Source organism: Prorops nasuta, unplaced genomic scaffold (assembly GCF_024137725.1).
Source record: "Prorops nasuta isolate Cenicafe-Biocafe unplaced genomic scaffold, Cenicafe_Pnas_1.2 PNAS00004, whole genome shotgun sequence".
Classification (NCBI taxonomy): Eukaryota; Metazoa; Arthropoda; class Insecta; order Hymenoptera; family Bethylidae; genus Prorops; species Prorops nasuta.
Window position 1 is genome coordinate 3,224,725 of NW_027116801.1, and position 27,565 is coordinate 3,252,289.

At 37.7% G+C, this 27,565-nt stretch overlaps 2 protein-coding genes across 4 annotated transcripts in view; both read right to left on the bottom strand.

Moving 5' to 3' along the window:
- Dip-B (Dipeptidase B) overlaps positions 1-24,438 on the bottom strand; it is a 36,659-nt gene extending 12,221 nt beyond the window's left edge. The window contains exon 1 of one of the 2 annotated variants that reach the window (XM_066725454.1): positions 23,462-24,438. Coding sequence is in view for 1 of the 2 variants with exons in the window: in XM_066725453.1 (XP_066581550.1) it covers positions 2,108-2,124 (17 nt within the window). In the remaining variant the exon portion in view is untranslated. Of the gene's footprint in view, positions 1-2,107; positions 2,125-23,461 lie in introns of those variants that run through there. The other variant, XM_066725453.1, reaches the window with a different exon arrangement.
- Positions 3,995-14,365, bottom strand: LOC136772449 (sodium-coupled monocarboxylate transporter 1). Of its 2 annotated transcripts, none has more exons than XM_066725452.1 (6): positions 12,767-14,365; positions 11,732-12,151; positions 11,163-11,337; positions 10,674-10,828; positions 10,413-10,553; positions 3,995-7,076 (listed from the first exon to the last, which is right to left on the bottom strand). In XM_066725452.1, exons 2-6 carry the CDS (start codon positions 12,085-12,087, stop codon positions 5,921-5,923), a joined length of 1,983 nt encoding a protein of 660 aa, XP_066581549.1. In that variant the 5' UTR covers positions 12,088-12,151; positions 12,767-14,365; the 3' UTR covers positions 3,995-5,920. The 2 variants fall into 2 exon arrangements, with proteins under 2 accessions (XP_066581549.1, XP_066581548.1); XM_066725451.1 differs by having other exon boundaries at positions 11,732-12,627.
- Positions 24,439-27,565: the final 3,127 nt, after the last annotated feature.

Sequence of the window (27,565 nt, forward strand, 5' to 3'; positions counted from 1 at the left end):
TATCTGCTTTGATCGCTTTGAACGTAATGGGGAAAACAGAAAGCTCGATGAAATTTCACCAATGGCTTCCTTTGAAAGATCCTATTATTTAGTTGGACACAAAAGTTAGACTGATAGATGGTGGGATTGTCGGAACTGTAGCGTCCAGGGTAAACGAGAGCAGAGCCCTTACCTATATGATACGGTTAGCCACTGGGGCAATTATTAGATAAGGACTCGTATTACTCCCGAAAATGTGCACGTGTAATGCATTTCCATTTATATTAACAACATGTGCAAACGTTAGGCGCATATTTTACATATGCCGTACGTGAGCTTCAATCGATTCCAAAGTCGTGAGAACACGCGCGCTTGACACATAGTTCATCTTCGCTTTCTGTTGCCAATGTCTTTTCCGAATCATTCCAATTTTCCACTTCTACCTCCCCAAGATACGTCGTGTGCCAACTATACCTATCTTCGCATTTCATCAATCTGTTTACAGAAAATTCCAAATATTCATAGCAATTTGCAAAAGCCTTTTGAAACTGTAAATAATGTTGGAAAATTATTATTAAAAATCGTGAGAGGCTTTTTTACTCGAGACTGTCCTAAGTTTATATTCTTAAATTTACAATAAAGTTTTGTAGTAATTATTGTAATCAACTCTCCTCTCTCTTTTCAAGTTACATTTAAACTTACAACGATCACAATGTGATTTACAAAGTTATCCAAGGATAGTTGTAATTTTTACTGCATATTTTTATATACATTTCAATCGGTAAGATTTTCGAAATATTCATAAATAATATTAAAGAGAGAGAGAGAGAGAGAGAGAGAGAGAGAGAACCAAGTTAAAAGAACGGGATCCAAAAAGGTAATTATTTTTTAATTATCCTCTACTTTTTTTATCGCAGTAGCGGTGCATACGCTCAAGCCGTGTAAAATCCTGAGAAATTTTAATCGTACTTGTATAAGCATACAAGTTTTTGGAGCTTAGCAGCATACGGTACGACGACGCTTCGCTCCCATTTATCTGCCTATATTTCACGTTATTACAATAATATATGGGCTTTGCAAGTAAGTTAAAAAGCAAAAGGAGAAACAAAATATGTATATATACCAGATTAGAAATGAAAATTTTCGATGTTTTAATTACTACGCCGTCGTATAGCAGCGTTTTTCATGAATAATGCAAAGTGTTCCGTGTTTTCGAAGTGACACAACGGATTCGTCGATATTTGAATTTACTGCGAAGCTTGCTAATTATTTTGCATTCCACGGAAATTACGTTTCTCGAACAATTTTATTGCACTCCCTCAGTTATTATCCCCTGACTTGTATTTTATAGCATTCAAATTTGCATTTGCAACACTCGTGCATTTAAATGCTTTTTTTCTGCGATATGGCCAATGATGTTTTAAAATTTTGGTTCGCTGTGTACAGTGTTCTATAGAAATTGAAGCATATTCGAGTCTGCATTTTTTCTGTGTCATCTGGCGTGTAAAGTAGTCAGATTTTTTCATTTGGTATGCTATCAACGGATCATACGATCTGCAACTTCATCAACCTTATATTCATGATAGTAATGTGGTCAGAGCTTGCAGTGCTAGTATTCTACACGTTTAAAGCCACTGTACAAACGTCGAGTGAGCGAGTATACGTACGTCTCAAGCTTCTCATTGCACTTGTGCTAGTTTCAGCTTGAAAGTTCGGACCCAAGTAAACAGCCTTCTATTGTGCCTTAAGCTTGATGAATTTGACGGTTTTAGGGTCATTCCCTGTGGTTTTCGAGGTTTCCGGAACTTATGAATGTGATGAAAGCATAAGCTTTCCTATATCTACCAAGTATTCCACTTTTTCCCAGTTTTAAGAACGTTTGTATATTCCTCTTCACATTTTAATTGCATCATTTCGTTTAATCGTGTGAAGGGACACAAAGCCAGCCACTCCAAAAATCTTGTTATTTTGTATGTTATACACATATTTATCTATGAATTATGAGAAACAAGATAGGATATGTCTAATCGATAAACGACGAAGTTTGCAGGTTAAATTAAAATTTGACAAAGATACAATTAGTTAAATTGGAGAACGTGGAGATTTTACAAAAAAACAAGAACTTTACCTGGACTCAACCGCCATTGCTTGTTAAAGCAGTAAAAGTCTGATGCTTTCGACAAATTTTTCCTACGTTTCACGCTGATCAAACGTATCGTGCCGCTTTTCCGGATTTTGCAGAACGCCCTTATGGCTGCTTACGGCCAACTGTCAAAAGTCAATCGAAGGAAATAGAGAAAAACAAATGCATTTTTACCGATGCTCGTCTTGCTTTTAGGTTGCATTCACCCATATACCCTTCGAAACAACGTATACTATACTTCATCCACCTTCTAAAATAAAGGTGGATATACATATATAAATATTTTATTAAATAAACAAATTATTATACCAAATTAAACGCAGCGATTTAATCTATTCCTTGGATACTTCATAATTTTATTATAAAAAATAAACAAACCTTTCAAACGTACAAATGACCTACATTAATATAAAAATAGGAAAAATCACCTCGAAACATATTTTGCAATTATATTGTTAAATGAAGAAATGCTAAAGGTTTATCAACCTGTATCCTTTAATTACTTGGGTCAGGCAAAACTGATGGTTTAAAGAAGATAAGTGGTTTAAGCTAAAAGTAATTCTTTGCACGGTGTGGGTGGAATCAGTATTATAAAGGCTGAAATTTAAATGTAAACTTTCTATATTGTACATAGTACATACTTTATAATTAAAACTAACAGTATCGTTAATGAAAGTTATAGGAGCCTGTTCAAGTCCTATCCGTGAAAAGTTTTCAAGAGGATCGTCATAGTGTATAGAATTGAAATCGAGAGCCCTAAAATGTAGTATATAGCGATGACAAGATTTTTTAAAAAGGTCAATTGTCAGCATGACATTTGCATACAAATAACGTGTACGCGAACGTTCGTACGACTGATTGGCTACGAATGGTTCGGACGTATCGCGGAATTTTAAAACAAAACCAGGGAATAAAAATACGTCATTGCGCGTGTGTGGGTGGATGATGAGATCACGGAGGAGAATTAGGCTCGATTGTCAATGGCGAAAAATACGAAAGGACGATGGGATGTGCGAGTAGAGGGAGCCTCCGTCTGGGTGTTCGGTCGGATAAATCCGAGAGAGGATCCCGGGCTAGCGGAGGATTCTAGGATATATTATAACGGGGAGGATCTAATCTAGTGGCACTTTTGATCCGTATAAAGGCTATGAAGTCAGCCGCGGTGTTGTACTGATAGCACGTCGCGAGTGGGTATCGTCGTGCGAGCCGTAAGGCGTTATCGGATCACGTCGCACGTTGATACGACCGCGCGACACGTCCGTAGGTCGTTTATCAGATCCATTTCCAACCAGCACAGTGATACACGAGACAGTCGACACAGTGCAGATTTCTCCATGGCTAAGCCCTGACCCTGCCGTGCCACACACATTCTCACAATGTCGCTGGCATTCAGCGACTTATACAATATATCTCTTAAATTATAGTACACAATAGTTCATTCTTGAGGAAATCATTTTAAAGTAGATCCTCTCTCACCTTCATCTTCTTCCCCTGCTGCATAAATCAGTTTTTCCACGTGCAGTCATAAGCCGAGAAAGCGAAGCTTCGTTCTTTTTACTTCTTAAGGATTTTAAAATATTGACAAGTACATTTTAACTGGGTATTATCTGGTGCAGCATTTTACGCTCAGCCAGCGAAGGTTCTCGGTTCTGAAGGGAAGTATAATTTTATATCGATGTGGGAATAATGGTCGAAATGCTAATAGCGATTCATTTGTGTATATGTATTCTCTTACCACTGTAAACACGGTATTGATTTTGCCAGTTGCCAATGTAGTTGACGGAGTTTCGACAAGCAATTTTTTCTCGGGACAAAATATGAGCAAACCGAAGTGGAATTGGTAATTTTTCATGAGATAGGATGTGAGTGAGTATAAAGTAATAGAATTATTTAAATTTGTGATAGCTGTGATTTTATTATGAAAATACTATTTTTAAATTGTATATTTCCTGAAAATATCAAAATACGTCTATTATCTGGTAATAGTAAAACTAGGATAGAAAAGTTACTTGTAATTATAATCTGTAACCGTTATACATATATAATTTCTGTACTGTGATTATAATCTCAAAGATCGTAAATGATATTCAAGGTTCTCGTTAAATTCATCACTTGATTTGAGCTTGCTTTACAGCTATTGCTGATAAACCCCCTATACATATAGGTAGTAGTTTAATACAAACGTAATAACAATAAGATCAACGCTAATATCTCTAGAGAAATAATGTGTGATTATCGTAAGAGTAGTTGCTTAACACGATAAATATTTGTCGAATCAACGACATCGTCTAAATATTAATACCATTCTCTCTATATAAAACCTATATTTTCTCGATATAAAAATAATCTGTGATAACGTTAATTATAATTTAATGAGAGGTTATACGATGAGGTGACACTAGAAGAATATGAGAAATACATGTTTTCACATTGCATACTGATGTCACTAATACGTCATTTCGTATACGGCACACGCACACAGCAATACATATTTATCTTCGTACTGCATCAAAATTGTACAACAACAACAACAACACATTCTCAACCCGTATTTCTTAAAGACTTCCTCTTAAAATCTAAGTACCTGACACGACGTCCACCATTATTTCGACAATATATAACTTCGTAATCGTTTACTCCACTCTTATCCCTAAAACCTTCCATTACGACGCGAGCCTACGCATGGCGCAAACTCGTATCAATGAGTATTTCGCGTATTATACGTGTGTATACGTATATGTATATAAATATAATTGTGACGACGTTCAGCGTCAATGAGATAATTCACGAAGCCAGCGCTTCGCAAATATAATTATAATTAAGCGATAACAAAGAAAACAACGTGATTGAATTGACTATGTACAATTTATAATGTAGTATATATAACAACGCGACTATTCGTCATCCAGAAGCACAACGGACTCGAAGAATTCAGAAAAATGTTGCATGGTTAGCTAATCGTACGAACGGTCGGTACATTTTTATCCGGATGAATACGATCGTGTCGGTGGAGTGTGACAACTTTGAAGGCGCACCTGCTAGAGCAAAGTTTTCTCAGTCGACTCGATAATTGGTTGCTTCTCTCGAAACAGACAGCGGTAATTGGGCGTTACGTATTAAAAATGATAAAAGACAGCAATAAATTAGGTCGGCCCTGCTATAGTCAAGTTTTCGATTCTAGCCTGTAATCTCGAAATACGCTAAATCAGAGGAGCATTAATTATACGTTAGCTGCAGTAGCTCGTGAAGATGGGTGTACAAAGATTGTATACAATGGGAATTCGCGAACAGGGTATAAGAAACCCTCGCGTCGCAGCAGTATTAACAAGTGATGTCATCAGGATAGAGATACAAGCTACTGCCGCTGACAGACACACTTCCTCGTACGCGCGCTATGTACAATAGACCCTGGAGATCTTCGCGTTGAGTGGATGAAGCAGCCGTTCGTTGTAAAATAGAAATTAGGCTCTGGGAATTCAGTCGTCGTGGGTCTTCAATTATACATGAACTAATATCACCACTGTACTTCCAATTTCGATCCTTCCTCTTCAATAACGTTGACATTGCAAAACGAGATTTTCCAAACACGAGCATATAGCTATATCGTCAAGAGTCAAAAGCGCGACGATCGTTCAACTTAGTTGTCTAGGATCATGTTAAAAATAGAATAAAAAAATAAAAGTAACGTATATTGATATGAGAGAGTTGCAGGGATCGAGGACGTCACGATCACTTGAGATTAATCTTCGCGATTCACTAAGTACAGACAGATGGCACTTGCAGTGCAAGTTTATTTGATCACAGTCGAGTGCCTTTGGTGATTTCATTGGTCACATCAAGCGTCGCACCTTTCAGTGCGTGAAGTCTGTCGAGATAATTGATGTCCAATTGAAGTTTATCGCCGTTGACGGAGCCCTTGTAAGGGGTGGTTTTTTTAGTACCATTGGGAATCGAAGGTACTGAATTGTCAATGGAGACATTCGTCACGTTATCGTTGTCCAGGCGAGTGCTGCTCGCGTAGAGTCTGGGACTTCCTGGGCAGAGTCTGGAGATCTTTAAAGCTAATGGATGAAGAAGGTGCTCCTCGTACATATCGGCTTTAGGATCAGCCGTTATCAGACTGACGATTATGCCGACCAGCACAGTTGTCATACTTCCGATAAATGCATAGTACATATACGTGATGCCATAGAGGAACTGGAATGGATCCGACGACGTGGTGTAGTCGAGCGGAAGCTCGGTACTGCTGCTCTGCTCCAAAATCAACGGATAGGATTGGTTTGCCCTGATTGAAGCACCGCTGGGTCGCATAACCCACGGCGAGAACGTATCGTTTTGGCAATTGGCTGTGGACAGTGGCAAAGTCTCGCTCGAAGCAGAATCGGAGCCATCGATGCTGAGGTGGCCGAAGGTCAGCCATAGGGTCGTCACGTGGCTGAAGATCATCCCTGCTGCTGCACCTTTCCAATTAGCGCAGGGTATCAGCATCGCCAGTACGAACACTCCGAGAAGTGGCCCTGACGTTGCTGACGTCATCAACATAGACGACTCGATTACCCCAGACAGCATGGCTACCAGAAAACTCACTCCGATCACCAATAGACCGTAGACGACTCCGATGATCTTGATCAGCCGCAGCTGCTGCGTGTCCTTGAGTGAACTCAAAGCTGGTATCTGACTGAGAAAGTCCTCGAACGTCACAGTGGCCAGAGAGTTCAAGTTCGAAACGGCCAAAGTGAGCGCGCTGTTGAATAGGGTAGCCATCACCAAGCCCAATACACCTGGTACCACCAGGAATTTATCTTCCACGTAAAATGGCACTATCTCATCAAATTTCGAAATGTATCCGAGACTGAGAGGGTCGCAATCAGCGTAGTTTGTGAAAATTACCATCCCTACGACCCAGGACAGTGAAAACAGTATGGCGATGATAGGCACGTTGTACATCATGGTTCTGAAAACAAATTATTTCCATTTTCATTAGTCTCTCTATACATATATATGCTGAATTGCGTTAAATGTTTAAATAAACAACGATCGATAATCGATGCTGAAGGAAAGTTTTAGTAATTGTATCGTAAGGCACAGTGGTCTTTTTACTGAGAAATTAAACGGTCCATGATTTTCTCACAATTCTGAATAATTCAGTGAATAAATCTAAAAAAAAACTTTTCTCTGGAACACCGCTTTTAAATAATTCTCATGAATACGATTGATATGGTTTCATTCTTATTGCTACCAATTATGACATTGACGTCAATAAGACGCTGTTGTCAGATAAGCGTGAAATCACTAACATTTTGTATACTTTAAACCAATATCATTATTTGTGCGAATGGATTTAAGGTTTACTCAAATTGTCCGACTTTGCAACATTACACCGGCTGTTTTGCGAGTTGAAAAGAAAAAAGGAGAATAAACAGATTAGACTGTCTAAACAGTGTTTTCACAGGGCAGATACAACCTTGCAGAGACCGGGAAGCCAATATTATCTATAAGCTATGACATAAAATTTATCAATTGAATAAATTTCATTATCGAAAGAATTTAAACAATTCCTTTTCGTTTCCTCGTTACTTATTTCAACCTGAAGCTTAAAAATAATTAACAAACATCGTTAATACGACTTCAAATACCAATATCCAGTATACAAAATAAAATATATTCGAGTGTGCGAATAATCATTTTCGACACAAATGACAGCAATTTAAAAAGATCGTCCAAAGATAGCTATCCTACAAAAGGAACCCCCTAAGTAGAATTTTGGCAGGTTAAATTGAGCAGAGTCTTAGGACGGTAAAGAAGAGCGTATGCTGTTCCCCTTTGACATGGCATTATTGACCTTATTCGACATCGCTAGCCTGGTGACCAAAGTTTGGCAACGTGCCACGTGCGTTTCCGGGCCGGAGCTCATTGATTATGTGGCAGCGTCGAAGTGCGGACACAATTTCCTAAATCGGACAGTTCTATCGGGCTACTTTTGAAGTAAGTTTGCCAACGGGAATCCCATCGAATACCTTGGTTAACACAAAAGCAGTCGCTGCCACAATTCTGAAACGAAAGTCTAAGTAGGCGAAAGGTCATTTTCTTCCCGTTCTCGTACAATCCCCATTAGCTACATATATATATATATATATATTTATAACCCCATGTTCCTATATTCTTCCCAATACATCATCTTCTAGCCCACTATATCCAAGAGCACGTATAGAACGTACCTCCATATTCAACCGACAACAACATAATGGTACGTCCAATATTGTCCATACGCGCTCCCCATCTTTTTTACCCGCATTCACGGTACGCCGATAATCGACCAGCCGATGCACCCGAATGAAATTCACATGACGAAATTATTACGCTTTTCGTAATCGAAGCTTCGTACTACGTCACGTATATACATATATACGTGCGGTATACTGGCTGCGGAGATTTTTCTATGCGATTGGCATATATATATATATATATATATATGTATATAGATCTGGATATTACTATTCAGCATTTTGTGATACACCGATTCTTTCAAACTCTTAATTAAAAAATATAGATAAACAAATTGCAGTCGTCAGTTTGGTTGAATTTATTTATAACGTTAGCGTTTTGGATCTCCTTGAAATATTCAGCCGGCTCGAAAGATAAGGAAAGTGTGGTTACTAGGCAATTTGAAGAATTACATCGACTCTTACAGTTATCAACAACGGCACGATCTTACTTAACGTATCTACGACCATCGTAAACGCGAAACAATTCGATACTAATGGTGCACTTGCTCGGCACCACGCACGATAACTGCCTGTGAGCCAATGACGTATAATCTGATATATATACCAACGACTTTGACAACTTTTAAGTTGAAGATATAAATGTCCCTCTCGCTCTCTCGCGGAACCTATCGCTTTTTGGACTATTGATTTCTGTATACTCGAGCTGGTTAAAATGGTCGATGATTCATTCGGAATACAGAGCAGAAAAATTTGCTATCTGACAAGATATGGGGCAACGAAAGATATCATTGTTGACGGGTCGGAATTCACGTAGCGTACGTCTTACATATTTCACGTCCTTTAAATTTCACAAGATAAAATTCGGCGAACATGGTGGAGAAGTCTTTCCAAACAGATTTCGAATTATGAAAAAGAAAGTAGAATTCTCGTTAATTCTAATTTAAACGGATTTCGAGAAAGAATTAATGTATCCGTTATTCGCGCGAGTGGGATTTTTATTTTGACGGAATCTTCTGGTAAATATATAACCGCAGCTAATGAAATTCAAAGCTACAAATTGGGAGTCTAATGCTATTTGTCCCGGCGAAGCAGTTACGATAAATAAAGGTGAGGTAAAAAACGGAAATGGGGGAAAACTTTTATAGCGAAAAAGTGAATTGTCGATTTCGCATGACGCCAAACTTTTCTTGTACTTTCGGAGGTATAAATGTTTCGGCAATCTTTAGTACTGATGGAATCGTTAGTTTAAGGAATAAAAGTTCAACTCCAAGTTATCTGGCAACTGGCCTTACTGAACTATTCGTGACGAGTAAGTTCAGAATGCGACACACGTGCGTTCACGGTCTACGAGACGTCTGATCGGCTATAACGGCCCGACGAATCTCGTTATTATTGTGGATGACGGAAACTTAATGGAAAATGCTCTTTGTCAACTAGAAAATTGAGAAAAGTCCACGTATGCTACAGAGAATAAAAAGCTTTTACTCTTTTAGAAACAAACCACTTTGCGCGAGGAAAACAAATATTACGTAATTAGCCTTTAAATAAGACTCTTATTATTCTTGGATCATTCTTATGAGAAAATCTAATAGGCAACACGCTTCGCACACCTGTCGTGTTCAGGGCAGATAGAATAGTTTATTGATTGCAATTTACGCAAGACTGTTTGTTATCATTTATCAGCAGTATTTAAGCTTTTAGATGGACAACAGTAATAAAAATCAGCCATTAATTTTTAAATTAAACATTGCTAAACTTACTGTGTCATGAAAAAAATTATTCCATTAAAATTAATTTTTGTTCGAATAGTCACCAATTCCATAATAGAAATTTGTTTTCAATGAAAAGGTCATTGAACGATAAAAAAGGTTTGAAACAAAACAGACATTAATTTATTTCATCAATTTTAATTAACATCGGGTAAGTAGCTCATTGATGCTATTCCAAATAAAGATTTATTCGAATTAAATATTTTTTTAGCAATGTTAGCTCATTCGCAAATATTTTGTAAATAGTAGAGAAATCGTTAGCAATTTCGCGTATATTAATTTAATTTTTCTTACCTGACAACCTTGCCTTGACTAGTCATGCTGCAGTATCTCTGAACAAAATTTTGCTGACATCCTAAAATCGACAAGCTCATAAAGAGCTGACCCACGGTTGCTGAGACGGTTGTCACCCGGATCGTTGGATCCATATCGAAACTGTAAAAACCATAGAATAATTGATTTTATGTCCTAGAGCCCTTGTACTGGTCGAAGCTTGCGAGTATTTTTATAGTAAAGCAAATATTTAGTATGTTGCATATATTCCAGGAAGCTTACTTGAAAAAATCTAAACGTCCACGTGCTTGTGTAATATTCATCACAGTGCTCACACTTCCTACACTCACAAGTCCTTGAATGATAATTATAATGGAGACACCAATCATTGTCAAGCCCTGTATAACATCGGATACAATGGCAGCTTTTAATCCTCCCTGTAAAAAGTCGAAAAAACTTGAATTAGAAAAAAAAACTGTACTGCTTGCATTATTAATTATTTCTCAAAAAGGGATTATAAAGTACACGATGCGTGTATAAAATTTTAACGATCCCTGCTATGAAAATTTTCTAGGAGCTCATTTCGACAAGAGCAAACTCAAACAAGTTTGGGAAAAATAATCTAGGCAATCGGTGAACGGCGATCAAGTATTGGAGTTCTTAACTCCAAATTACCATATTCTTAGTACCAGGCAGTATGGCCGTATTAAAAGATATAACTTTCAAGGACATGACACAGAGCCTTATAGGTCATAAATTACACACACATACCATTAGAGTAAAAATCACAGATATCGTAGTAATGCCAACTATGCTGGCCCAATACGGTAGACCTATCACAGTATACAGTGCTACACATGGCGTAAAGATTGTAACAGCCAAGTTTAGCAAACTTCTTATAACATAGGAGAAGCTCGCCAAACAACGCACCAATTTCGATTGGAATCTGAAAAAAGAAAGGAAAAAAATCCACTCTTATTCGTTAATTTCCATTTAAAATTCAATTCAACGCGATTTCAAAACACAAGTGAAAATAAGATTATAGCGATATGACTACGTGACAGTCGGAGTAAACAGAACTAAGCAAAAGTATATCACCAATTCACAACTATTCAATGACACATATGTACATTACACTTTGTAATCTAAACAAGCTTGTTTATAAGAGTCTATTTATTCTAGTACACAAATGAAGCTTATTATGCAAGATTAAAATTAACACCAACGAAAAAACCAGTGGTGTGCTACACATCAAACACAGCATTAAATAAAAAAAATCACAAGATTCGATGCTGATTATTGCGAAACCCAGAGCATTGTGGAGAAAACGGAATAATTACCTCATGTCCAAATACTGGTAGACGGAAGTTATCCCGAGGCTGTAGTAAACCGGTACGAAGATGTAGCAAACGATGGGATAAGCGATCAACATGCCGTACAAAGTTTCCCACATGGCGCTACCCCTGTAGTAGAGCTCGGATGGGTAACCGAGGAAGGACCTGACACCCAGAGTACCTCTTGCAATGGAGAGCATCATGGCACCCATGGAAACGGTCCCCGTGGCAAAGACATAGTCAGCTTTGGTCTCCTTTTTTCTCGCGCGAAATCGGCCCCACAGCGGGATCACGAAGGACGCGATGATGAACCCGATGAAGATGAGATAGTCGACGACCATTGACGAGGATTCGATGGTCATGTTGATGGATCACGAGCCAAGCGTGTGCTGCGTTGTTTCTTGAGTTATATGTGTACTTCCGGGTCTGCAGAGGTGCGGACAAAAGAAGATGAGCACTGAACGTTTTCGAAGATGAAGAGGCAATGAGTATCTTTGAAGAGTGACGGGAGGAGAGGAGAGGAGAGACTATCACGCGCGACTGTCTCTCGCGTACGAGGAACGCTCAGGCAGTTCCCTCGCTTGTTAGTTTTGCCAAACCTCTGGCAAACTTTTCCTTCTCTTTCTCGCTCTGCCGCGTCTCGTCCTTCTTTCTCTTTTTCTCTCCTCGACTCGTGCCGTCCTCTCTTTTCCACTCGGCGGCCTCAACTTGGCAGCGACAGGATCTACGCGCGCCGTGACGCTCCGACTTTTTCCACCACGAGTCTCAACACTGTCTTTGCGCGTCTCCCTAACGTGTCTGTGCGTGTGTGTGTGTTGGCGCGCGATCGCTATTATGGTGGATGCTGCGATAGTGTGTAAATAAGAGCACCCGAGCGATGGAGAACGGTTAAAAGCGAGCGTCTGGGTAATGTGGAGAAAGAAGGAGATATATATATATGTAATTTGTATATCTATGATTACATGAGAGAGAGAGAGAGAGAGAGAGAGAGAGAGAGAGAGAGAGAGAGAGAGAAAAGCGGTGAGAAATACGTATACGTACACAAAGAGAGGGGAAGAGCCCGAGAGAAGACGCTCGTTACGCAATTTCGTTAGGCAGTGACTCAATACGATCAATGTGACACGATTGGAGTGACGGCACGTACTGACTACTAGCGAGGTGAAGCACTTGACGTTATTATGCTAACGACCTAGACAGAGAGGGACAGAGAGTCGAGCGAGCTCGAAGAGAGATAGGGGGAGAAAGAGAGGGACCGAGAGGGGAGAAAACTCGGCAATGTTAGGGACAAGGAAGAAAGAACGCGTAGACGTGTGAAGAACCAAGACTAAAGCACGATTCCTCGAGAAGTGGGGATTGGATAGAAAATGGGGTGGGGCAGAAAACATCATCAATACGTTAGCTCCTTATCTTCTATCTCACTGTTTATCCCAATCTTCTTCCAACTGCTCAGCAACGTGCCCGTCAGCTTCGGGCATTCGCCCAGCCAAACGGTTGCCTCGATCATTCTCTAGAACACTCTCCATCGTGAGAAGCCAAGCTTCCTTCGATTCTAAATATATATCATTTTACTTTGCTATTTTTCAACTCTTATGTATAGGCAGGACAGATGGGTTTAAATCATTCGTGAAAGAGATATTGTTTGTAGTTTCAATGGACGACCTTGAAATTGACCTTGAACTTCATATTCTAGATTATTTCAAGGTCGAGTTTTTTTTACCTTCTCCTTCTTTCTCTTTAAAGTCGAAACGTTAATTTTCAAGAGCTTCTCAAAAAAGTGTTTGTACAAAGGTATCTTGCAATCCAATAAGCACTCAATCGCTGTTTGTTTGCTTTCTTTATTATCTGGAATCTTGGACAATCGAATGTTTGATAAAAATAATTTCTCCTAACCATCGTGCCCCAAACAAGTCATTAGCACGCTTGGAAATTTTGTTGTAACGAAAACTTAATGTATTTTAAAAATATTTTAAGAATTAAAAATATTCTGTAATTGACGTTTATCTTTAATGGATATTCCTTTTTTGAATAGCTCACTTTGCTAATAATATACTAGTACAATAATAGAGTTTAACAGCAGACGATATTCTGGCATGTTGACTAAAAATTTTCCACTTGGTCACCTATACCACGAAAAAGCGATCAATTCTCGCTTTAAACTTACACTTATTCGAGAGAACATATACGACTTAATTTCTACAATTCGCTATGTGTATTTTCTCAAAATCTTCCGGTATATAATATCGATAATTTATATTGAGCAGTATCTATATATAAAAAAACCTACATTAATATTCATCACACGATTTAGTATTTTCACATCCAGAGGGGTAAGTGTAATTGGGCAGAAATTTCATCATCAGGGGATCGTTCTGTTCTTTCCAGATATATCGACGTTAGGCTTTATTTGAAGGATGCGTGATCTACGTAAGTTGGGGTGAAAGAGAGCGAACTACTTTCATTGGTATCCAGGATGCAGACGATCGGAAAGCATTGGCGCCTCACTAACTTCATTTCCAGCATTTCTACCTGAGAGTAATAAGAGTGTCGTGGCAAGGTAAGGCAAGGCAAGGAAAGTAAAGGAAAGAGAGGTTGAGTGAATAAGAGGTGGAGGGGTGAATAAGGAGTAAGAGTAGTAGTGGGGGGCATTTGACTACTACCTTGATCCACGACTATTAGCATGGCGCCAGGGCGTGGAAATATTCCTGAAAAACATACAGCTCGTCCACAGTCCACACCTCGTTGTTCGGTGTGGTGTGTATAGGCACTGTGTACGCGTAGAGCGAGCCTCGAACTCAACTCGGTGGCCGCGTTTCCCCTCAGTGCCAATAGCCGGATCACCTCTTGTAGAAAACACCAGATGCTTCTGCCTCTAAGTACCTTATAGCCAAATCGCAACGTTCAATGGACATTTCTTTATCATTTTTATCATCGAAACACACACTCTCTCTCTCTCTCTCTCTCCTTTATTATCAATAATAATTAATCCATATTACGTTTTGAAGAAAATGGTGAAACTCGTGGCAACACTTTTCTACCAATGGCAATAATCGTCATTTTGTCTAATTCGAAAACGAGCAAGAAAAAAATATACAACTTATATAGTGTTTCATTATAATGTAGAAAACGTGTCTTTGCACGACGCATGTTTTCCAGCAAATTCTCAGAATCATATATGAATTCTCGTGAAATTTAGCAGTTTAACGATCTTCCTAGAGATTTAATTTCAGTGTTTCATTAAAACATATACGTTCTCTAATGGATTAACAGAAGGTGATTACATCACAATTATTATTTTTTATGCGTCAATTAATTTTGGCAACGATAAAAAGTATCAGTGGTACCACGTGTTACTAAGCTTTAGATAACAAGGTTTCCTGTAGAAACATCACGTTTTCTCATCATGGTGGATGAAAGTTTATGATCTCGTGAATCAAATAAGTGTCGAGGGATTAAGAGTAGTTCAAACGAGAGTCTATAAGCCTCATGCACACAACAGTATTAGTCTCAGCTGTTCGATAAGTTTGTTTACAAGAAGTTTTAATGAAGCTGAGGACGACTTTTTGACGCAAGTGACATGCGACTTTTGGCTGTTCTGCGAACATGCAATGACGTGCAATCTCCAGAATCTTCGATTTCACATGGGTTTACTCCGAATCCAGGGCGAGGTCACGCAACGAACGCTACGTTTCCTTTAAAGAGCGAACTCTGGTCCTTGCCTGCTAAATGTCCTTTTATCTCGAGTATAAAGCTTGGATTGGCTCGATTGAGTTATTCATTATTCATCGTTCTCGCATTCAAAATGAGCAATTTAGTCATATTCCATATTCAACTTGAACATTATATCTGGTTTGTATAAACGTTCTTTCCATATATCTAATATTATCTTACGTTTGAAGAAATATGATTCAAAGGGCCGCTCTGTCAATTTGTTTAGCGAGACTACATATGCAGAAAAATGTTGAAACTTTATTACATTCTGAATGCTAAAGTGCACGGTGCATTCAGTATACGCTACGTTGACTGAGTGAGCGACCACAAATTAATGAAAAATGAATTAACAATGCTCTTTTTTATAATTCCATTGTATTTTAATTTGCCTCATTGTAAGTATTTTATTTTCGTTTAATGCAAATAGATCGTGAGATTTTTAAATTACGTATATGGGTCTGATGGTTTTAAGATTCAAGAGAATAATTGATGTATTATAATAGTAAATCAGAATTTTATGGGATTTACCGGATATATTTCGGTCAAAATTATTGTAAGACACGAATCAGGGGCTGTTAAACGATTTATTGATCGAATCGTGAATATACCTTCTGCCCATTATCCGACATGCCTAAAAAGTTTTAGAAAACGGTTCAGACACAGATTCCTTTATCAAAAATCGTACGTCAAAGTTTAAAGTTTCGTATCTTCGAGCAATCGACAGATTCCAGGATTAAAGTAAACAAAGATCAATCAAGGGATACAATTTAAAATTTTAATTGTCCTGCCTCTCTATAATAATACCACGATATATATATTTATATATATATTTAATTATTTCCACCATGATTCGTGATGTTGACAAGTTTCGTTAAATGAGGCGATGGGAGACGAGTGGCGAGCGTTCAATGTTAAATTCGAGAAGAAAAGGTAATTATACTTTACGAGTTTGCTTGTTTCCTAAGTCCATAAACGTCAAACGACGAGTTAACGGAAAGTTTGAGATTCTTCTCGATCCTCGATTCTCCTGGCACAGAAATTTCGAGGAGTGCTCGATGCGCAATCATCGCGAATCAGCCGGGAAAGACAAGGACGGACAAGGGCCAAGAAGCCTATGCCGTTGAGCCCGTGGCGCCACTCTCAGACGTCGTGATAAGGTTGTTTGCAAAGAATTTTAATGAGAGAGAAGAGGGACCAATACTCACGTGGTACGAGAAAGCCAGCATTTTGGTCGTTTCTAAGATTTCTGCAAGCGGGATCGACCGACCGGTTCAATGACTTTTTTTTCACAAGATGCTTCAGGCTTGCCGTACAATATTTTTGCTCTACGTTTCGTTTTACAGCACACGGGCTCGAGAGGTAAAACGCAGCTGGAAACACTTTAAAGCTCTCCTCTTTTAACTTCAAATTGCTAAATTGCTCTTCGTTGACATATTGCTAAGAAAAATAAGCATTTCCTACTGACACGAGGTTATATATCGCCTCGACGTCGTTCCTCTTATACGCTGTGGTTTAAAAGTAAATCTCCAAATTTCCAAATGGAAAATCTCTGCACTTGGAAAGAAATAACTGATCTGTGTTACATGGAACCTCTTCTATCAACCATAAAAAATGCATAAAACGTGTAATTTTACATTTTAACAAACATTTGAACCTATCACAGTTCCAGGTGAAAAGAAACGTGCGCAATTCTGCATATAATATATGTTAATAACGTTCCAAGGATCGTCCATCAATCTATATATTTTACATAAGGAAAGTTTCCTGATTCAGCTGTCAGAGTTGTGCCTGGTGAGTCAGCTTCTATAAAGAGGTTCTCTTAGCTTCGCAGGATCGGTAAAAAAAAGTGTTTATGTTCTCGAGGTTGAGGAATTGGATAAAAATAAATTGTATATCGTAGTTACGTATCGTCTGCTTCATTGACGCGCCGCAATCCGTGGACGAGAGCGTATCGGTCGATTATTACCGACGACACTACAGGAGATGATTACTATTCCGCATGACGCTGAGTCATAGCGAGAGGACTCGTGCCTCTGACAGACGCAAACCTCGTGACTTTGTTTTGCATTCGCGAATCACGAACGATTGCAAAATCTTGCCACGCCATTTCTCCCTTTTACCATTTCGTTCGGGAACTACGCTACGATCGAGCGAATTTATAGATCCATGAGTAAAAATTAAGCAGCTCTCGCGCAGTTATTTACATTGTAAAATAATTTTTTTTAATCACGATAGAAATCGTAAACAACTTAGTCAGTCATGAAAGTCGCAGGAAATTTGCATCATTAATTTTACAGTATTTTTGTAATAATAAATATATTATCAAAAAGCTTTTTCGCTTGATGTAAATTAACAATGCAAGGGCTAAAAGGTCACAAATGATTACACCGTTTTAATTTTACAAAAAAATGTACAAACGATATTAAAATTGCAACAATATAGCAGGAGAAATCATGGATAAATTTATAATTCACGACTGTCCTTGTAAATTTACCATTTTAATTTTACAACAATATCACAATAACGAATATACATATCAAGCGTTCGTACATGCAATCCAATGTAAGTCTGCAGCGACAGCCTGGAGTTACAAAGCTCTTTGTCGACAATTATTATTATTGTAACAATATGAAAAAAAAAAAAAAAAAGAATCGGTTAGAGCGTGCAGCGATGATGAAATGGAAAAGCTTCTTAGTTATTATCACGAGTGGTCTAACGATTCCTTCTGAAACACGCGGCTTGCACGTGCTGCTGCTGTTTCTGTCGTTTGGACTACAGAGGTCGACGAAACCATTGAGATTTAAGCTGATTCCAGGGGGTCAAGTACCAATTGGCATTGTGCTAAATTGAGATGCGCATCGGGTGACATCGTGGGGTACACAGCAGGATACGCGTAACAAGGCCTTCGATCATCCATATAAATCTTTTAGATGCGAGTTAATCGAAAGCTCGTGATTCCTCTGTTTGGTAATGAGAGAGCAGAGCTCCCTCGTGATCGTGTAGCTATAGCTCGGCTGCTGTTCTTCTCCACTGGTAGTACCGCATCGAGTAATTGAGCCAAGCGAGCGAAGCCAGGGGACCGGAACCTCCGCCCATATAATAATATACATATAACCCGAAACTCCCTGATAAACTTGTTTACAAGAAATTTTATAAAGTACAGACGAGCACGTGACACGAGAGCTGCCTCTTTTCAGTAAACTCCCTACGAACGGCTCGTAAGCCGCGTGCCTGGCCTAGGCTAATCGCTCAGCTGCTGATGTTTCTTATCAGTCAAGCTCCGAGATAACACTGATTACTCTCGACACGACTGATCATTCCAATTAATATTACGCTGCCGAGAGAATTGGGCAATCCAGACTCTCTGCGAGCTTCTTTTAATTAAACCACACACAAATATATGTATGTATATAGGTATTGCGATAGTACAATCAGTGTACACGATAGTAATTTTGAGGAAAATCCTCTCTCGAATTACAGATTGTAATTTGCCAATGGAAGATGGTTTCCTCATTAATTTTGCACAATGAGTATTCCCTGGAATCCAATAAATGCCGACGAGGCGTTAATCAGTAGAGCTTTTCTGAAGATTCGGGATTGGTCAGGATGTCTGCTGATGGAACAATGGTAGCCTTGTTTTTCACGCACCTGCCTGTGGAAGCGACTAAAGTGCAGGAAAAACGAGGGAAACGAGTGGCACTGGTTTGGTTCGAATAACGCTAGAAAATTTGCCAATACTCTTGATGCTTTTCAGCTCGCATGCACTTAGCTATCTTGTTTTCCCACCCCAAAGCAGGCGGACGGTTTTTGCAGTATTCTGTCTAATCCAGCCGAGGTCCCGTGTCCCGAAACAATGCGAAATGCACAATGCACATTTGCAGGGAAGCTATGAATCGCAAAACGACGATGACCAAGTGCATCGGTGACGAGAAATGTTAATGCGAGTACCCAATGAGAAATGTATGCCTCGACTCCGGTACAGAGCACTACGTACTGATATAACGCAGGATTCATTCTTTTGCTCTTCATTTACACGCTCCTTTTTTGTATAATTATTCAAATGCTTTTCTTCCCTCTCTGTGTATAAAGAAATTCCAGTTAATGGATTATATTTGCTTGCATGGATGTTCAAAATGCATCATCTCGTAATTATGAGAAATACAAAGGAATTAATTCGCGCGTACAGTTTACAATAGTATCAGAATTATAATTATTTTATAATTTCAACCTTCCCATCCTTTTACACTTTTGGATATTCAAAATTGAAACCTGGAATTTTATAGCGATTCGCTATAAATGCCAGTGTTAGTTACGCAGGAATAAAAATAATTTAACATAAATCAGTAACAAGGTTTGTAGTTCACGTTTGAAAGGAAATGCATAAAAGCGAGCGAGCGTGGGTGTGTAACGCTGTAAGCAACGATTTCAGTAAAAGGGTCGCTGGAGCATGAGAACCGCGTCGAAACATTCTGAAAGCTGCGCAAAGCTGTCGATTTGACCTTTCTCGAGAATAGAAACCAGTCGGATCATCGTATTGCGCCATTATTGTTATATGGATGTACATTATTTCTTGCATTACCCCATTTCCACAGAAATAGATTTTCTCCCTTCCTTTTTCTGTCCTATATTTTTTAAGCTCCCAACTAACTTTGTCCAGTAAATCGTCATCTTATTTTTCCTGCGAAATTATATCGATCGCAATTGATTTGGACAAAAAATGTTGGCTGCATCGACGATATAAGAGTTGCATGGGTTGCAAACAACACGTGTCGATTAGGTGACTCGATATTTTTGCAGCTGATGATTGTTTTCGTTGACCCATTTAATACGGTGCAGGAGGGTATTTCATTTGCAGTGCTTGATAGAAACGCTTAAGATCTAGATAGAGTTTCGTTGGTTTTTGCAATGTCGCGCTTCTCTTATTCTTCTATCTGTATTGGAAAAGACTGGCACCGCCGGCCAGACGCATAGACAGAGCCAGCCAGTACTTAGTCAGCCTTGGGAAAGCTTTCGGTAAATTTGACCGAGGAGAAGATTCACCATATTGCCGCAGGTTAAAGGCGCGCAAGCAAGCAAAGGTGATGTGCCTTTATCGCGATTGAACTTAAACCGAAAACCCTGAAAGAATGTACGATTAAAGTTTCAGGATATCCTATAAAAATCGTCCTTCCGGGAATCTCTACTTTAATTAGTTTTCCTTCTGGTGCTCCTTTACTATATTATATGGAAGGCGTCATTTTGCGAGGAAATAACGTTAAATTTCAGATTAACGCTTCGAGCATGTATTATACACGGTGTGTAAAAAATATCGCATCTTTAAATATTTTTTAAATTAATTATTTTAGGAAAGGAATTTAGGAAGTACTTTGTAGTTTTTAAAGCAGACCTATCAACTTTTTATTGTATATATTCTTGTAGCTTAATTTTCATACAGCACACTTGTGTGACTAAATGTTCTCCTATAGACATCTTTTAGTCATCCAATGACCAAAAGACACCTAAAAGTTGTCTTAAAGCTACTAGGTGCTTATGGGTAGTATGTGAATTATTAAATATTTATTTTTCTAGAGTGCTTATATGTATAGGTTTTAGAATATCGAGAGGGTCCGAACTTTTTGGCACACCCTGTATACCATTGCAGTACAAAATCTCTATCGACTCTTATATACCCAAACTCTGTAACTACAAAAAGACAAAAATAGCTTTGCGTTCAAATTCAATTCATCGAGCTTTAATTATGCAACTTGTAATCAAGTGAATGTAGCTGGTCTCGGGACTGAATAATGTGATGGAAAATATAAGATCATTCCATTTTGAGGATATTGTCATACCGCGACGGTCCGTATCTCATTTATATCGCATTATTGTCTCGTTCACCCGTGAGGTTTTCGAGAAGCAAATGCTCTTTACGAGAATGATGGATGAAGGGGACTGCAAGGGTGTGTAGAGAGGTGGTGAGGTGAGATGGATAGAGCATGAATGAGGGAGAGAGCTGAATGTGGAAAAGAGGAGCAAAATATCTTTGTAATGGAGTACGTGATTGCTCGCTCTTTCGCAATAATCTACGCGTGAACGAGCGATTAGTTGAAAACTTTCGAGGAAGTATCAGAGACTTTTGCACGTGAAGCAAGACGTACAGTAATTTTCGTACTAAACGTTAGCGTTCAAATCCTACGTAACAGAAAATGCATCAGCTATTGGCCAAAAAAATACCTAACATTGCTCATCAATTTTTAGTTTTTTTTATTTTAAACCGGAGGAGGAAAATAGTACGATTTCTTTGAAAGTGGAGTCTCGCAGACTCCTTTATTCAAAAAGACATATTTTTGTAGAGAATTGTTAATAATCGAGCGAAAACTGTTGATAATGAGAACAAGCAGCGATAAATACGATTTCTTAAAAAAAAAATACGATACGTAAAGGAAGGTCTGTGTTAATTTATCTCTACATTTACGTGATTGAAATAAAATAATTAAATTCTCTTAATTGTGATAATATTTATCGTCCAAGTTACATGCATATACAATACCCAAGTGCAAGCAATAAATTAGGAGAAAGGGGTGTGAGGTCTGATGCAATAAAACTTTTAATTCGATCGTCTTTTGAGCTTAAAAAAACTGTTTATCTCTTATTGAAGGAAAGCCTAAGGAGAACAGACTTGTCTCGGTCGACTTTGTTGACATCAGGACGCAAATCATCGTGCAGGCAAACGCGTAGACACGTGCTTTGACTTTCACAAAGCCTGCAGTCGTGTTCAAGCACGGGAATCACTTGACAAATATTTATCAGTTTCCTAACTTACCTAATGGACGATTTATTATACCTGTTTTCTCGAAATTGCCTTTGCCGACATGTGTGGCAGACCGCTGAATGAATAAATTCTAAGAATCACTGATACTTTTATATTTTTCAATTATTCAAAGATTCAAGCATTGGACTTTAAACATTAAATTGATTATAATTATTAGACAGATGAGCTGCCATCGATTTTAATGATTTTTTTCTAAACTAATAGTAAATATACAAAACGAGTTGAGTTATTTCATTTAATTTGAAATATTTACACTCCATGTTATGTTTACAATTTGTTAATTACAGATACGCTAAAGCAATACTGAAATGTTAATTGTAATTCTAATGAAATTTTACACGTGGTACTTTGCAAACACATAAAAGCAGAAAAAGCGAATAGTTAAAAATCACTTCTCCTCAGTCATAAACAGGTTATCCATGGTTTCCGTTTCTATAAACTGCGAATGTGAAAAACAAAGTTTTTATAAATTGAATACCGCATTAATACTGTTCTGTATGTTGCTTCTTCTTCACTACGTGCCAAAAACTTTACACATACACACAAACAAGCATCGTTAGTAGCTGGTATATTTTTGGACATACCACCATTTCGCGCAGCCAATAGTTGTTTTTTGAACATTTTATCTTTGCGTTGTAAAAATTAATTTCTAACATTTTTCACAGAAATCAATAAACAGAAAACAATTTCATTCTGCCTTCAAATATAAAATCATTCAATGTAATTTCACCTGAATATCAGTTTTTAACGTTGATCATAAATAGCATTAAACTTTCAATGTATACATATTTTAAGCTACGTGACTCTGCGAACGTGTTCTAAATAACATTTTGAACCCTATTTGAAACGTAAATAAAAGTTACGCAACTTCGCACAAACGCTTTCTAATTCAGGATAAAATATTCGATTGTGTGATTGTATCGAAAATAATATTTATATAATTACAGCGTGATTCCTCAACTATTGCTAATACTTTAGGGATATTAGAAAGAAAGAATAACGGTGTGTTCTCTTTAAAGCGTATTATCTTCCAACAATATGCTTTCTAAATATTTTACTTTATATTATTAAACATATAACCATGTATCAGCAACGTGCAGTACCTTGAATTAATTAAGCTTCGATAAATAGAATTTAAAAAACACCTTTTTAATGTCTACAAATATTTAAATTTAGGTGGAAAATTCCAGCTTTTAAACACTCTTAAGCAAAATTACCTTACTCGTGTTTACATTCAGGTAAAAATTTGTGGAAAGCACGTGCTAAATGTTGATACTGCTCATTTTGCGCAAAACCTTCCCCACTCCATGAAAAATACACAAATACTACGATGATAACCGTGTCTGCAATCATTCCATAGTGTGAACGATAGGAGAGGATGGTGAATCAAAGCGATTCTTACACAAGATAATGTCTAGAAAAACTATATTTTATTCCACAAAACTATTGCACTTTCCACGACTGTCTTTTCGTACAAATGCCACTAGATAAGACGAGTGTACATTTTCAAACACCTGTAAATCCTACTTGACTTCTCGTTCAAACTATACGATAATTGCTTATAAATAATATACGCAGTATTCCATAAACCTTTTAAGATCATCGAGTCTTTGCAAAGTGTTTGATCAGTACAATCCTTGCTACACGCTAAAACGTGACGGGGAGCAATGAAAGTGACAGCTGTGTGATTTGGGATACGAGAGAAGAGATTGTAAAATTACAAATTTTCCAAACGGGGGTAGCACGAGGGTCCGAGTCGTTTAGTTGGCAAACGACGGTGCATAGAGGGATCGTGTTGGAGGCATGCGCAATTTTAATTGACTGACCGGTTGTTGTGTGTAACACGTGGCAAGTTAGTAAACTGAGGGAGCCTTGGCAAAACAAGCCACGGTTGTTATTTACGAGTGGTAACAACGGTGCTTGAGCGAGTAAGGCGTTAAAATTGTATACATTCGCCTCTCAACGTGGTTAACGTCGCAATTTCGAGCGAGCTGCATCTTTGTTCTATTACAGTCTTCTGTAGGTCTTGGTTCGCTCGACAGTCGACTCATGCACATATGCAGGAAGTCCTGTGTGTCACTGCTCGTGTCACGGGCCGCTTGGCGCACCGCCAAATTCGCGGTAACGACCTCCAACAGTAATCTAACCAAAACTCGCCCTAAAAAGCCCTTAACCGATCGAGTCACTTGAGATGTTGCAGCTATTAAGTTCAATTACATCCAAGCCCAACAAAAGTCCGACAATGTCCAGCGGCATTATAAGTGCTATTTAAGAGGCTATCTTGATGAGTGGGAGATATTTTGCTTTGTTTTGCCAACATACACTTAAACTGACCAATCAACTCGTGAAAGAGTGATTCAGACTCTCGAGTTTAATATTAGCTCTCCGACTAGACTTCTCTTTTCTTCGTTTCATTGTATAGAGCCATTGCGTATCGGTACTATAAAATTGATTAATGTTGAACCTCCGAAATTTCATCAGAGCAATATATTTTGATTATTCGAAATGGTCAATCAAAATATGTGCATCAGGGGCCAAGATTCCATTTTGCAATCCGAAAGTCTAATTATACTTTGTAAAAAAGAAAATTATTAGGTCATTGAGTAAATATATAGCTCGGCACTCTTGTTGGCAGCAGATGTTGTTTTGTCTATGTATTATTTTACTTTATCTATCGAATTTATATCCCAGATTTAAGGTATTTTTAAATATAAACGAATAATTAAAATTTAAGTTTAAAATATTCGAAGTAATTAAATAAAATATCCTTTTTAAAGCAGATATTCGAATGAAATTTCAGCAAGTAACGAAAATTGCATAAAAATATAAAAACTCATTTATTTGCATTACATTAAATGCCAGCAGCTTGTACGAGCGTTCTTTTGATATTCTAAAAATATTCTTCATGGACAATCGTTCGTAATTACTTATGTCTTTTATCATTATAACGTATAGTTGAGGACAGAGAAAAATGGAAAAATGTAATTGCTTTTAGAGATATATTGTATGGACGTTTATAAGCTGTTACGTTTACTATCTTCTGCTCTCGTCAGGTATGATTAAGGCTTGGACACAAATGGAAAGAATAAGATATCAGACATTAAAGCCCAAGTAATTTATTACTTCTGATTGGTCAAAAGTTTTTCTCTGTTTTTATTTGCGAAATTTTGACCAATGAGAACTCATAAATTGCTTGGTTTAATATCTAATATCTTATTCCATTCAATTGTGTGTCCAGACTCTCGCGGTTACAATAGAAGTAAACGATTTACAATTGTTCTTTGCTTTCAGACTATCTCACTAGCACAGATATCATCATTAATACTAATATTGTATCAGTGTGGTAATTCGATCGATATTATACAGCGGTCGCGTTCAGACAAGCATAGGCTTTGTTTCGTTTCACGTAAATGCATGCATATAAAGGTAAAAATCTATAAGAAATATAACACATACTACATATCTCATGCACTTCACGCGTGATTCGGAACGCGACCATATACGTTTGAATATCGAGAAAAAGGAGGAGAGATCTCAACTTTTTTCGGAATACGAAACATTAAATTTTTTAAGTTCAGAATTGATTCAGCAGCATTGTTAATTTCACGAGTTTATTTGAATGCCTAGAATAAAGTTATAATAAAATTGCAATTAAATCATATACGACAACCATTTTTTTTTAACATTAGTTTGGAAATTCATCATTTAGGAATCTTTGGGACCAACTTGCTGTATAAAATAAATGACTATTTTTGTTGCATACTCTATATATACTGACCATCAAAAAACTATACAGTATTTCTTGATAAATTCAGGAAAAAGCATTCGACATATGTGATTCGTTTTATTGCATCTGGTATCCACCGCCATTAGCTCATTAACCGTGTTCTGATGTCAGCGCAATTAGCCACGTCAAAGAGAATTACAGTAATTTTTCGCTACTTCCGATATAAAAGTGTAATTGTCTCAATTAATGCCACTTTTTATCACATCAAGCTTCTGTCAGCTACCATTTATACTATCCTGTTAAGTAGACACTTTTATTATCTAACTGTTATTGCACTCGGCTTCTTTATGCTTGTGCAAATAAATGCGTTTTTGTTCAGCATGTTAATTCTTATTCAAATCTAAAGGGGCTTACTTGGCTAGATCTTGTTAATGTGATGCGAGTCCAAAACGTGAATCATATTGGAACACGTGCATGATTGACTATTGTAACGATTTATCGAAGATAATCCAAAGTACGATGATCAAGTTTACAGATATCTTCTTTCTGTCGATTAAGCTTAATCATCGTATATTTCTGTGTTGACGTTTAAACATTTAAAAAATGATATAGCTCCCTTAATGCAATAACGAACAGCAAAAGGTTTTTTAATCTAATTCTGTGGCTTGACATTTTTCTTAAACATTCATCGGAATTAGCGGTAAACAAGAGAAAATGATTCGACCTACTGCATGATTTTCGTCTTCTAAAATTAACAAAAAACACGAGAAAGACTTATGGACATCTGTAAAATATTGATCAGAGATAAGGTTTGGAGTCACGTGTATTCAAGATAAATCCATAAATTAATAGAAAGAGTCTTGAGCAGTGTGATGTTTGCTATTTGTTAATTCTCTAACGATCAATCAGAAACGTGGATTTAGTCACGAAACGTGTACAAAACAGAGACGAGGAATCGTGCAATGAACCAAAAAAAAAAAATTTGCCTTAACGGTAAATACTTTTATAAACGTAAATCCAGAAAAGGGTTTATGAAAGATAACGATGGGATTTGAGCCTCGTGTATAAAGGCTTTGGTTTAAGTACTATTTTATTCATCTGTCGATGCATGCTAATACAAATTAATTATAATATTTCTAAATTAGCAAGGAGATACATCTAATTACGTGAAATTATCGAGTTGATGAAAAAATAAGCAATCAGCTTGAGGCAGGTAAGAACTGCTTAAAATTCATCCTACAGTATTATCAGTTGGGAATAAATTCTCGAGATACGTAGTGCGTATAGTTTGAGATTAAACACGTGTTACATATTATAGAGTGAAGGAGAGGAACGGGAGGGATATAATCTGTGGAAAAAGAGAGGAGAAGAAGGGGTTAGGTGAGATAAATAGAATGAGAATGAGAGGGAGAGGGAGAGAGAGAGAGAGAGAGAGACGTAAGACTGGATGAGACAAATGTTATATTAGAGTCTACGTACGATGAGACAATGAGCAGGTACATGAGCAGAAGAGGTTCATGGATAGAAGAGAAAATGGCGATACTGACAAAAACAAAAGGCTGTAACGTTAGATTCAACTTAACTGGTTAACGTA

Excerpts from the sequence above, each read along its gene's own strand:
- LOC136772449 (XM_066725452.1), bottom strand. The coding sequence starts at position 12,087 with ATGACCATCGAATCCTCGTCAATGGTCGTCGACTATCTCATCTTCATC. Across the intron at positions 11,338-11,731 it reads TACCAGTATTTGGACATGAG|ATTCCAATCGAAATTGGTGC; the intron begins GTAATTATTCCG and ends TTCTTTTTTCAG. Across the intron at positions 7,077-10,412 it reads AGTCAAGGCAAGGTTGTCAG|AACCATGATGTACAACGTGC; the intron begins GTAAGAAAAATT and ends ATTTGTTTTCAG.